The sequence below is a fragment of the Leptodactylus fuscus genome, chromosome 5, assembly GCF_031893055.1.
Source record: "Leptodactylus fuscus isolate aLepFus1 chromosome 5, aLepFus1.hap2, whole genome shotgun sequence".
Classification (NCBI taxonomy): domain Eukaryota; kingdom Metazoa; phylum Chordata; class Amphibia; order Anura; family Leptodactylidae; genus Leptodactylus; species Leptodactylus fuscus.
The window spans coordinates 12861980-12876673 of NC_134269.1; the positions used below are offsets into that span (position 1 = coordinate 12861980).

The 14694-nt window shown below is 33.8% G+C and overlaps 1 protein-coding gene and 1 non-coding gene across 2 annotated transcripts; one reads left to right on the forward strand and one right to left on the reverse strand.

Moving 5' to 3' along the window:
- Positions 1–51: 51 nt before the first annotated feature.
- Positions 52–14596, reverse strand: LOC142204697 (CD276 antigen-like). The gene is made up of 3 exons (XM_075276002.1): positions 14496–14596; positions 3696–4085; positions 52–571 (listed from the first exon to the last, which is right to left on the reverse strand). Exons 1-3 carry the CDS (start codon positions 14551–14553, stop codon positions 441–443), a joined length of 579 nt encoding a protein of 192 aa, XP_075132103.1. The 5' UTR covers positions 14554–14596; the 3' UTR covers positions 52–440.
- On the forward strand, positions 2812–2883 carry TRNAP-UGG (transfer RNA proline (anticodon UGG)). The gene has a single exon. It is a non-coding gene; the product is annotated as a tRNA-Pro (tRNA).
- Positions 14597–14694: the final 98 nt, after the last annotated feature.

Below are 14694 nucleotides of genomic sequence, written 5' to 3' on the forward strand. Positions count from 1 at the left end.
AGACCAAATTTTTGCAAAAATTTACATTTAATAAAACCAGTGTCCCCATCACAAGTGTATATGTACGAGTATATATGTGATATTATGTATGTACATTCTCTTATATTACCCAGCCATTATTACTCACACATTTTTTACATTTTTATATGTTAAAAAATATAAATAAATTATCAGAATTTGTACCGTAAAGTAAACAATAAAAAGCTCCGCAACTGCCCATAGCCTTGTAGTAGAGATCTGACCAGTGCAGGGTGCAACCACCGCTACCTAGACACAGAGGAAAGGGCAAAACGTGGCTTCGTGTTCCACCGATTTGGCGAATAGGCTCATTGCGCCTCTCAGTTCCTGCCAACTCCCCACACGCATAAACTGCAGGGGGCGCCATTATACTATAGTCCTTGTGAATCAGCACCAGGGTAGAGTCGGCAGCATCACTTGGGTCACAAGTTCGATGATCTGAAGTAACGTTTGTAAAACCAGAAGAAGGGCAGAAAACAGAGAAGTGCCACGGCGAGTATGAAAATACAATGTCCCAGGGCCCGCTCCCACAGAGGGTGCGCGTGATCGGAACCTGTAACACAAGACACGGTCGTCAATGGTGGCGTTGCGATTACACTTTGCTTAGATACATCTGTTTATACCGTCCTTGCCAACATTTCATGCCCACTAATGCTGAGGCCACGTCTCTTATCGGCAGAGGAAATTGTAGCTTTTCAGAGAATTCTCTCCCCCCGTAAGGTAAATAATTAAGCTTGTCTACCACTGCGCATGTGCGCAACTCACACTGACACTGCCAGACTGAAATATGTCACCGAGCCCCCGGCGCATGCGCAGTGGTTCAAAGAAGCCAGGGACATACACCGAGCTTCAAGGCTCAAATTAAAGGGGTTGTCCAGGGATTAGACAAACTCCAGAGAGACACAGGCCAAGCAGCCGTCTCAGCAGTTGCTGGAACAGAACTGGTGATGTATGTAAGTGACACCACAGGCCTATGAACAGCGACTACTTATAGGCCTCATGTGGGGTGCAGGTCTTCGAGGCATCATGTCATAGCGTGCAGGGGAACAGACATTTGTCTTTGTGTCCTCACACAGTTTAATGCTCCTACAGTCACCATAACATCATACAAACTTCCATATTCCCCTCCAGTATTTCCCACAGTATAGTCCCTCCCTTGGTGCACCCAGTTCAATGCCCCCCTTCAGGTGCCCACAGTTTATTGTCAGATGAGTTGGAGCCAAGACATACCTCCTGCTGACTGGGACAGGACCCGGAATACAGGACTGTCCCACTGAATCCAGAACTATTGGGAAAGAATAGCAGCAGGCAGTATCACACAGGATAGGATTAGATACACAGCTCAGTATACAGTATCACACAGGATAGGATTAGATACACAGCTCAGTATACAGTATCACACAGGAGAGGATTAGATACACAGCTCTGTATACAGTATCACACAGGATAGGATTAGATACACAGCTCAGTATACAGTATCACACAGGATAGGATTAGATACACAGCTCAGTATACAGTATCACACAGGAGAGGATTAGATACACAGCTCAGTATACAGTATCACACAAGATAGGATTAGATACACAGCTCAGTATACAGTATCACACAAGATAGGATTAGATACACAGCTCAGTATACAGTATCACACAAGATAGGATTAGATACACAGCTCAGTATACAGTATCACACAAGATAGGATTAGATACACAGCTCAGTATACAGTATCACACAGGATAGGATTAGATACACAGCTCAGTATACAGTATCACACAGGATAGGATTAGATACACAGCTCAGTATACAGTATCACACAGGATAGGATTAGATACACAGCTCAGTATACAGTATCACACAGGATAGGATTAGATACACAGCTCAGTATACAGTATCACACGGGATAAGATTAGATACACAGCTCAGTATACAGTATCACACAGGATAGGATTAGATACACAGCTCAGTATACAGTATCACAGGATAGGATTAGATACACAGCTCAGTATACAGTATCACACAGGATAGGATTAGATACACAGCTCAGTATACAGTATCACACAGGATAGGATTAGATACACAGCTCAGTATACTGTATCACACAGGATAGGATTACATACACAGCTCAGTATACAGTATCACACAGGATAGGATTAGATACACAGCTCAGTATACAGTATCACACAGGATAGGATTAGATACACAGCTCAGTATACAGTATCACGGGATAGGATTAGATACACAGCTCAGTATACAGTATCACACAGGATAGGATTAGATACACAGCTCAGTATACAGTATCACGGGATAGGATTAGATACACAGCTCAGTATACAGTATCACACAGGATAGGATTAGATACACAGCTCAGCATACAGTATCACACAGGATAGGATTAGATACACAGCTCAGTATACAGTATCACACAGGATAGGATTAGATACACAGCTCAGTATACAGTATCACACAGGATAGGATTAGATACACAGCTCAGTACTGTATACAGTGTCATACTCGGTAAGCTGGGATACACGAAGTCAGAGGAGATATTCTGTATATGGACAGACACCATAAATCACTGCGTGACAGACTGTACAGTCGTCTTATGAGCGCGCCCTGTCACATGAGGAGAGCACCAGATGGCGTACAAGCAGGCCTGACTACTCCCCTCCCCCGCACGGGAAAATGCAAACAGGTGTTATATAAGAGGAAAAGTTCACAGGGCTGTAAAGTATCTAAGAGAACGGTCATAACTAATACCTGCCTGAAGAAGTCACCACCAAGGAAACCAGAACACATGGCTCGTTGGTCTAGGGGTATGATTCTCGCTTTGGGTGCGAGAGGTCCCGGGTTCAAATCCCGGACGAGCCCTATTTTTGGATTCATATTTGTTGTATACGTTACACACAATATACATGATACAACATACACTATACCTCTCACAGCACCACCTACTCATAACCAATGACCAAAAATTTTCACTAGGATGTTGTCTTCTACTAAAAACAAAAGGGACCTCGATGAAACCAGAAGAAGAAGACCTCACGAGGGTCAAAACTAGAGATCAACAAACCCATTCATAGACAGACATGTTTGTTACCAGTTTTCCAAAAATTTTGGATTCAGCCAAACCTGAAATTTCTGGGGTTCGTCACCCATGAATCATTATTGTTCCAGGGTCTCTTGAAACCCATGAGTATAATAGGAGGGGCCCAGGGTAGGTGCAGACACGGTAGGTGGCACCTCTGGCATAGACTAGGGCAGTGATGGCAAACCTTTTAAAGACCGCGTGCCCAAACTGCAACCCAGAGACTACAAGAGCCTACAGTGGAAGACCCCCGACCACTGTATGTAGATCCACTCTGCAGTCCAGGCATAGTTTGACGCTCGTGGTGCATAATCCCACCTACCACGTGCCATAAAAAGGTTGTTGGGTTGACTCCTTATGTGGCCAAGTCAAGTGCCTTGGGATCCAAGAGCTCCGAACTCCTTACAGTTATACCCTCGTTCTACATGTTGCCTTTTGGACTTCGATAAGGACAGATACTAGTCTTGCTGATACCCACAAGACATCAAAGACATTTTTGGGTGGCAAACTTTACCTATTACCTTCTGTTTTCAGATGGGGAGACTCATCCTGGTGTAATGTTAGATGGCACGGATCCTCCAAACCTCTCTCTTACCTTGTGAGGCCAGTTCTGCGGAAATGTTAAGCATGACCACGCAACATCTCTTCTGTAGTCCCGGGCTGATCGGATACACCGTGACCCAACAAGTATACTTCCCAGCATCCTCCATTGTCAGCTGCCTCAATGTCAGGGTGGCATCTCCTTTACCAAACCAGTTATTGGACATTGTAGTTCGCCCTCTGAACACTTCATTCTGCATGTCGCCCGTGTCTCTCCCATTCTGGAAGTGGACGACTAACTCTTCCCCGCCATGTTTCTTCTGCCAGGAAACTCTGATCCGCCGACCTGAGAACCCTTCAGAAGGAATGAACGAGCAGGGAAGGGTCGCCGTGCCCGATGGCGGGAAGGAAACCGTCTGTTCATACACGGGGCAGGTCATAAAACCTAAACAAGGAGACAAAGGCCGAAAAGTGAGAACTAACTCCTAGCCAGCCCACCCTGGCTACTATGGCTTTATTCACACATCGCAACACAAGGGAGTAAATACAGACGACAATTTAAAAAAAAAACATATTGGGATGAGAAGATGTAAAACATCCAATGTGCAAAATAGTGAGAGGTAAAATATATTACACCGTAAGGGTGAAACATATCCTAAAATTACAGTATTATGGTATTTATATTCTGTACAGTACATTGGAGTAGTATTATAGTAGTTATATTCTTGTACATAGGAGCAGTATTATAGTAGTTATATTCTTGTACATAGGAGTAGTATTATAGTAGTTATATTCTTGTACGTAGGAGGTAGTATTATAGTAGTTATGTTCTTGTACATAGGAGTAGTATTATAGTAGTTATATTCTTGTACATAGGAGTAGTATTATAGTAGTTATATTCTTGTACATAGGAGTAGTATTATAGTAGTTATATTCTTGTACATAGGAGCAGTATTATAGTAGTTATATTCTTGTACATATGAGCAGTATTATAGTAGTTATATTCTTGTACATAGGAGCAGTATTATAGTAGTTCTATTCTTGTACATAGGAGCAGTATTATAGTAGTTATATTCTTGTACATAAGAGCAGTATTATAGTAGTTATATTCTTGTACATAGGAGCAGTATTATAGTAGTTATATTCTTGTACATAGGAGCAGTATTATAGTAGTTATATTCTTGTACATAGGAGGTAGTATTATAGTAGTTATATTCTTGTACATAGGAGCAGTATTATAGTAGTTATATTCTTGTACATATGAGTAGTATTATAGTAGTTATATTCTTGTACATAGGAGTAGTATTATAGTAGTTATATTCTTGTACATAGGAGCAGTATTATAGTAGTTATATTCTTGTACATAGGAGTAGTATTATAGTAGTTATATTCTTGTACATAGGAGTAGTATTATAGTAGTTATATTCTTGTACATAGAGGGCAGTATTATAGTAGTTATATTCTTGTACATAGGAGTAGTATTATAGTAGTTATATTCTTGTACATAGGAGCAGTATTATAGTAGTTATATTCTTGTACATAGGAGTAGTATTATAGTAGTTATATTCTTGTACATAGGAGTAGTATTATAGTAGTTATATTCTTGTACATAGGAGTAGTATTATAGTAGTTATATTCTTGTACATAGGAGTAGTATTATAGTAGTTATATTCTTGTACATATGAGCAGTATTATAGTAGTTATATTCTTGTACATAGGAGCAGTATTATAGTAGTTATATTCTTGTACATAAGAGCAGTATTATAGTAGTTATATTCTTGTACATAGAAGCAGTATTATAGTAGTTATATTCTTGTACATAGGAGCAGTATTATAGTAGTTATATTCTTGTACATAGGAGGTAGTATTATAGTAGTTATATTCTTGTACATAGGAGCAGTATTATAGTAGTTATATTCTTGTACATAGGGGCAGTATTATAGTAGTTATATTCTTGTACATAGGAGTAGTATTATAGTAGTTATATTCTTGTACATAGAGGGCAGTATTATAGTAGTTATATTCTTGTACATAGGAGTAGTATTATAGTAGTTATATTCTTGTACATAGGAGCAGTATTATAGTAGTTATATTCTTGTACATAGGAGTAGTATTATAGTAGTTATATTCTTGTACATAGGAGTAGTATTATAGTAGTTATATTCTTGTACATAGGAGTAGTATTATAGTAGTTATATTCTTGTACATAGGAGTAGTATTATAGTAGTTATATTCTTGTACATAGGAGTAGTATTATAGTAGTTATATTCTTGTACATAGGAGTAGTATTATAGTAGTTATATTCTTGTACATAGGAGTAGTATTATAGTAGTTATATTCTTGTACATAGGAGGAGTATTATAGTAGTTATATTCTTGTACATAGGAGCAGTATTATAGTAGTTATATTCTTGTACATAGGAGTAGTATTATAGTAGTTATATTCATGTACATAGGAGTAGTATTATAGTAGTTACATTCTTGTACATAGGAGTAGTATTATAGTAGTTACATTCTTGTACATAGGAGTAGTATTATAGTAGTTATATTCTTGTACATAGGAGCAGTATTATAGTAGTTATATTCTTGTACATAGGAGGTAGTATTATAGTAGTTATATTTTTGTACATAGGAGCAGTATTATAGTAGTTATATTCTTGTACATAGGAGGTAGTATTATAGTAGTTATATTCTTGTATATAGGAGCAGTATTATAGTAGTTATATTCTTGTATATAGGAGTAGTATTATAGTAGTTATATTCTTGTACATAGGAGGTAGTATTATAGTAGTTATATTCTTGTACATAGGAGGAGTATTATAGTAGTTATATTCTTGTACATAGGAGCAGTAATATAGTAGTTATATTCTTGTACATAGGAGTAGTATTATAGTAGTTATATTCATGTACATAGGAGGTAGTATTATAGTAGTTACATTCTTGTACATAGGAGTAGTATTATAGTAGTTACATTCTTGTACATAGGAGTAGTATTATAGTAGTTATATTCTTGTACATAGGAGCAGTATTATAGTAGTTATATTCTTGTACATAGGAGGTAGTATTATAGTAGTTATATTCTTGTACATAGGAGGTAGTATTATAGTAGTTATATTCTTGTACATAGGAGTAGTATTATAGTAGTTATATTCTTGTACATATGAGCAGTATTATAGTAGTTATATTCTTGTACATAGGAGTAGTATTATAGTAGTTATATTCTTGTACATAGGAGTAGTATTATAGTAGTTATATTCTTGTACACAGGAGGTAGTATTATAGTAGTTATATTCTTGTACATAGGAGGTAGTATTATAGTAGTTATATTCTTGTACATAGGAGGTAGTATTATAGTAGTTATATTCTTGTACATATGAGCAGTATTATAGTAGTTATATTCTTGTACATAGGAGTAGTATTATAGTAGTTATATTCTTGTACATAGGAGTAGTATTATAGTAGTTATATTCTTGTACACAGGAGGTAGTATTATAGTAGTTATATTCTTGTACATAGGAGTAGTATTATAGTAGTTATATTCTTGTACATAGGAGGTAGTATTATAGTAGTTATATTCTTGTACATAGGAGGTAGTATTATAGTAGTTATATTCTTGTACATAGGAGTAGTATTATAGTAGTTATATTCTTGTACATAGGAGCAGTATTATAGTAGTTATATTCTTGTACATAGGAGTAGTATTATAGTAGTTATATTCTTGTACATAGGAGCAGTATTATAGTAGTTATATTCTTGTACATAGGAGTAGTATTATAGTAGTTATATTCTTGTACATAGGAGGAGTATTATAGTAGTTATATTCTTGTACATATGAGCAGTATTATAGTAGTTATATTCATGTATATAGGAGTAGTATTATAATAGTTATATTCTTGTACATAGGGGCAGTATTATAGTAGTTATATAATTGTACATAGTAGCAGTATTATAGTAGTTATATTCTTGTATACAGAGGCAGTATTATAGTAGTTATATTCATGTACATAGGAGGTAGTATTATAGTAGTTATATTGTACATAGGAGGTAGTATTATAGTAGTTATATTCTTGTACATAGGAGGTAGTATTATAGTAGTTATATTCTTGTACATAGGAGCAGTATTATAGTAGTTATATTCTTGTACATAGGGGCAGTATTAGAGTAGTTATATTCTTGTACATAGGAGGTAGTATTATAGTAGTTATATTCTTGTACATAGGAGGTAGTATTATAGTAGTTATATTCTTGTACATAGGAGCAGTATTATAGTAGTTATATTCTTGTACATAGGAACAGTATTATAGTAGTTATATTCTTGTATATAGGAGCGGTATTATAGTAGTTATATTCTTGTACATAGGAGCAGTATTATAGTAGTTATATTCTTGTACATAGGAGTAGTATTATAGTAGTTATATTCTTGTACATAGGAGCAGTATTATAGTAGTTATATTCTTGTATACAGAGGCAGTATTATAGTAGTTATTTTCTTGTACATAGGAGTAGTATTATAGTAGTTATATTCTTGTACATAGGAGCAGTATTATAGTAGTTATATTCTTGCACATAGGAGTAGTATTATAGTAGTTATATTCTTGTATATAGGAGCAGTATTATAGTAGTTATATTCTTGTATATAGGAGCAGTATTATAGTAGTTATATTCTTGTACATAGGAGCAGTATTATAGTAGTTATATTCTTGTACATAGGAGCAGTATTATAGTAGTTATATTCTTGTACATAGGAGTAGTATTATAGTAGTTATATTCTTGTACATAGGAGTAGTATTATAGTAGTTATAGTCTTGTACATAGGAGCAGTATTTTAGTAGTTATATTCTTGTACATAGGAGTAGTATTATAGTAGTTATATTCTTGTACATAGGAGCAGTATTATAGTAGTTATATTTTTGTACATATCATTTTGTCATTATCATGACGATGTATGAAGGCAGATAGGTGAAGCGGCACAATCGGTACTTTAAATATAACGTGACTTTTATTGCATTCTTCTTAAAATTCCAAAGACAGAGACGTGGACTTCAGTGAAGATAGTAGGTGGGAGGATACTAGTCCCACTAGGCTTTATATACAACAGAAGTTTAGTTTACTGGTAGCTATGACTAAGACACGGTTGTGTCGAAACGCGTCAGCTGTGATGCAATTTTAAAACACTTTATGTTTTCCTACTATCTTCTCTGATGTCCACGTCTCTGTCTTTGGAATTTTAAGAAGAATGCAATAAAAGTCACGTTTTATTTAAAATACCGGTTGTGTCGCTCCACCTATCTGCCTTCATACATAGTTATATTCTTGTACATAGGAGTAGTATTATAGTAGTTATATTCTTGTACATAGGAGTAGTATTATAGTAGTTATATTCTTGTACATAGGAGCAGTATTATAGTAGTTATATTCTTGTACATAGGCGCAGTATTATAGTAGTTATATTTTTGTACATAGGAGCAGTATTATAGTAGTTATATTCTTGTATATAGGAGCAGTATTATAGTAGTTATATTCTTGTACATAGGAGCAGTATTATAGTAGTTATATTCTTGTACATAGGAGCAGTATTATAGTAGTTATATTCTTGTACATAGGAGCAGTATTATAGTAGTTATATTCTTGTACATAGGAGCAGTATTATAGTAGTTATATTCTTGTACATAGGAGCAGTATTATAGTAGTTATATTCTTGTACATAGGAGCAGTATTATAGTAGTTATATTCTTGTACATAGGAGGTAGTATTATAGTAGTTATATTCTTGTACATAGGAGGTAGTATTATAGTAGTTATATTCTTGTACATAGGAGCAGTATTATAGTAGTTATATTCTTGTACATAGGAACAGTATTATAGTAGTTATATTCTTGTATATAGGAGCAGAATTATAGTAGTTATATTCTTGTACATAGTAGCAGTATTATAGTAGTTATATTCTTGTACATAGGAGCAGTATTATAGTAGTTATATTCTTGTATACAGAGGCAGTATTATAGTAGTTATTTTCTTGTACATAGGAGTAGTATTATAGTAGTTATATTCTTGTACATAGGAGGCAGTATTATAGTAGTTATATTCTTGTACATAGGAGGTAGTATTATAGTAGTTATATTCTTGTACATAGGAGCAGTATTATAGTAGTTATATTCTTGTACATAGGAGCAGTATTATAGTAGTTATATTCTTGTACATAGGGGCAGTATTAGAGTAGTTATATTCTTGTACATAGGAGGTAGTATTATAGTAGTTATATTCTTGTACATAGGAGGTAGTATTATAGTAGTTATATTCTTGTACATAGGAGCAGTATTATAGTAGTTATATTCTTGTACATAGGAGCAGTATTATAGTAGTTATATTCTTGTACATAGGAGTAGTATTATAGTAGTTATTTTCTTGTACATAGGAGTAGTATTATAGTAGTTATATTCTTGTACATAGGAGCAGTATTATAGTAGTTATATTCTTGTACATAGGAGTAGTATTATAGTAGTTATATTCATGTATATAGGAGTAGTATTATAATAGTTATATTCTTGTACATAGGGGCAGTATTATAGTAGTTATATAATTGTACATAGGAGCAGTATTATAGTATTTATATTCTTGTACATAGGAGGTAGTATTATAGTAGTTATATTCTTGTACATAGGAGTAATATTATAGTAGTTATATTCTTGTACATAGGAGTAGTATTATAGTAGTTATATTCTTGTACATAGGAGTAGTATTATAGTAGTTATAGTCTTGTACATAGGAGTAGTATTATAGTAGTTATATTCTTGTACATAGGAGTAGTATTATAGTAGTTATATTCTTGTACATAGGAGCAGTATTATAGTAGTTATATTCTTGTACAAAGGAGGTAGTATTATAGTAGTTATATTCTTGTACATAGGGGCAGTAATATAGTAGTTATATTCTTGTACATAGGAGCAGTATTATAGTAGTTATATTCTTGTACATAGGAGTAATATTATAGTAGTTATATTCTTGTACATAGGAGTAGTATTATAGTAGTTATAGTCTTGTACATAGGAGCAGTATTATAGTAGTTATATTCTTGTACATAGGAGTAGTATTATAGTAGTTATATTCTTGTACATAGGAGCAGTATTATAGTAGTTATATTCTTGTACATAGGAGCAGTATTACAGTAGTTATATTCTTGTACATAGGAGTAGTATTATAGTAGTTATATTCTTGTACATAGGAGTAATATTATAGTAGTTATATTCTTGTACATAGGAGTAGTATTATAGTAGTTATAGTCTTGTACATAGGAGCAGTATTATAGTAGTTATATTCTTGTACATAGGAGGTAGTATTATAGTAGTTATATTCTTGTACATAGGAGTAGTATTATAGCATTTATATTCTTGTACATAGGAGCAGTATTATAGTAGGTATATTCTTGTACATAGGAGCAGTATTATAGTAGTTATATTCTTGTACATAGGAGGTAGTATTATAGTAGTTATATTCTTGTACATAGGAGGTAGTATTATAGTAGTTATATTCTTGTATATAGGAGCAGTATTATAGTAGTTATATTCTTGTACATAGGAGCAGTATTATAGTAGTTATATTCTTGTATACAGAGGCAGTATTATAGTAGTTATTTTCTTGTACATAGGAGTAGTATTATAGTAGTTATTCTTGTACATAGGGGCAGTATTATAGTAGTTATATTCTTGTACATAGGAGGCAGTATTATAGTAGTTATATTCTTGTACATAGGAGGTAGTATTATAGTAGTTATATTCTTGTACATAGGAGCAGTATTATAGTAGTTATATTTTTGTACATAGGAGCAGTATTATAGTAGTTATATTCTTGTACATAGGGGCAGTATTAGAGTAGTTATATTCTTGTACATAGGAGGCAGTATTATAGTAGTTATATTCTTGTACATAGGAGCAGTATTATAGTAGTTATATTTTTGTACATAGGAGCAGTATTATAGTAGTTATATTCTTGTACATAGGGGCAGTATTAGAGTAGTTATATTCTTGTACATAGGAGCAGTATTATAGTAGTTATATTCTTGTACATAGGAGCAGTATTATACTAGTTATATTCTTGTATACAGAGGCAGTATTATATTAGTTATTTTCTTGTACATAGGAGTAGTATTATAGTAGTTATATTCTTGTACATAGGAGCAGTATTATAGTAGTTATATTCTTGTACATAGGAGTAGTATTATAGTAGTTATATTCATGTATATAGGAGTAGTATTATAATAGTTATATTCTTGTACATAGGGGCAGTATTATAGTAGTTATATAATTGTACATAGGAGCAGTATTATAGTATTTATATTCTTGTACATAGGAGGTAGTATTATAGTAGTTATATTCTTGTACATAGGAGTAATATTATAGTAGTTATATTCTTGTACATAGGAGTAGTATTATAGTAGTTATATTCTTGTACATAGGAGTATTATTATAGTAGTTATAGTCTTGTACATAGGAGTAGTATTATAGTAGTTATATTCTTGTACATAGGAGTAGTATTATAGTAGTTATATTCTTGTACATAGGAGCAGTATTATAGTAGTTATATTCTTGTACAAAGGAGGTAGTATTATAGTAGTTATATTCTTGTACATAGGGGCAGTATTATAGTAGTTATATTCTTGTACATAGGAGCAGTATTATAGTAGTTATATTCTTGTACATAGGAGTAATATTATAGTAGTTATATTCTTGTACATAGGAGTAGTATTATAGTAGTTATAGTCTTGTACATAGGAGCAGTATTATAGTAGTTATATTCTTGTACATAGGAGTAGTATTATAGTAGTTATAGTCTTGTACATAGGAGCAGTATTATAGTAGTTATATTCTTGTACATAGGAGTAGTATTATAGTAGTTATATTCTTGTACATAGGAGCAGTATTATAGTAGTTATATTCTTGTACATAGGAGCAGTATTACAGTAGTTATATTCTTGTACATAGGAGTAGTATTATAGTAGTTATATTCTTGTACATAGGAGCAGTATTATAGTAGTTATATTCTTGTACATAGGAGTAGTATTATAGTAGTTATATTCTTGTACATAGGAGTAATATTATAGTAGTTATATTCTTGTACATAGGAGTAGTATTATAGTAGTTATAGTCTTGTACATAGGAGCAGTATTATAGTAGTTATATTCTTGTACATAGGAGGTAGTATTATAGTAGTTATATTCTTGTACATAGGAGTAGTATTATAGCATTTATATTCTTGTACATAGGAGCAGTATTATAGTAGTTATAGTCTTGTACATAGGAGCAGTATTATAGTAGTTATATTCTTGTACATAGGAGCAGTATTATAGTAGTTATATTCTTGTACATAGGAGCAGTATTATAGTAGTTATATTCTTGTACATAGGAGTAGTATTATAGTAGTTATATTCTTGTACATAGGAGCAGTATTATAGTAGTTATATTCTTGTACATAGGAGAAGTATTATAGTAGTTATATTCTTGTACATAGGAGGTAGTATTATAGTATTTGTATTCCTGTACATAGGAGGTAGTATTATAGTAGTTATATTCTTGTACATAGGAGCAGTATTATAGTAGTTATATTCTTGTACATAGGAGGTAGTATTATAGTAGTTATATTCTTGTAAATAGGTGTAGTATTATAGTAGTTATATTATTGTACACAGGAGCAGTATTATAGTAGTTATATTCTTGTACATAGGAGCAGTATTATAGTAGTTATATTCTTGTACGTAGGAGCAGTATTATAGTAGTTATATTCTTGTACATAGGAGTAGTATTATAGTAGTTATATTCTTGTACATAGGAGTAGTATTATAGTAGTTATATTCTTGTACATAGGAGTAGTATTATAGTAGTTATATTCTTGTACATAGGAGTAGTATTATAGTAGTTATATTCTTGTACATAGGAGTAGTATTATAGTAGTTATATTCTTGTACATAGGAGGTAGTATTATAGTAGTTATATTCTTGTACATAGGAGCAGTATTATAGTAGTTATATTCTTGTACATAGGAGGTAGTATTATAGTAGTTATATTCTTGTACATAGGAGTAGTATTATAGTAGTTATATTCTTGTACATAGGAGCAGTATTATAGTAGTTATATTTTTGTACATAGGAGCAGTATTATAGTAGTTATATTTTTGTACATAGGAGCAGTATTATATTAGTTGTATTCTTGACATTATATGTGCTATATATTTCTATTCCTGGATACGATCTATAGTGGCCACTTCTGTATCTGCCGTGTCTCAGGCTGTGTTGTGTGTGTATATTATGTGTGTTACTGTTGCCGTCTGCCTTTGTTTGCTCGGATGAATTATGCCAGGGAAATATTCTTGGTCACATGACTTCTGGCATGTCATGTGTGAGCTGCAGAGGATGTGAAGTTATTGCTCCTTTGTCATGTCTTACTTAAAGGCACATTTGCTTGTTATATGATAAGTAACTTTGGTCCTGTTACATTCTCTACAGCTGATTGGCTCTCCCACCGCACCCTCCAGCCTTTCTCTCCTCTTATTGGCTGGTAGGGTTGGGGAGGTTTGGAGGAATGCTATATTGTACCATTCCTTCTGCCCCTCACCAGGGACTTGTTTATTGCACAATTCTCTTTAATTAAACATTCATTACATAGGGATTGAAAACAATAAATGTCTGATCACTGGGGGTCTAAGGACCTGCACCGGGATGGGAGCCCCTCATGGGCACAGAGAGTCATATTTAGCCCCCAGCCCTAGTGCAGAGTTATGGAAGGTGCAGATCTATAGCCGCGGAGCAGGACTGGAAATACTGGTCCATACTATACACAAGATATAAACCATTTGGAGACTTCTTACCTTCCAGATCCTTGACCAGACAAAGGATGAGGGGGGTGACAACAACTACTCTTATCATCCTAGTGCGGAGTCAGGGGTGTCCTATAGATTGTCAGCTCTGTGCCCAGTCACTCTGCCGGATGGTGTCTCTGCTGTCACTCTGAGCAGGATGGTCTCTGCAATGTCTCCTAAGTCTTCTGTGATCCTTTCAGTTCCTTAG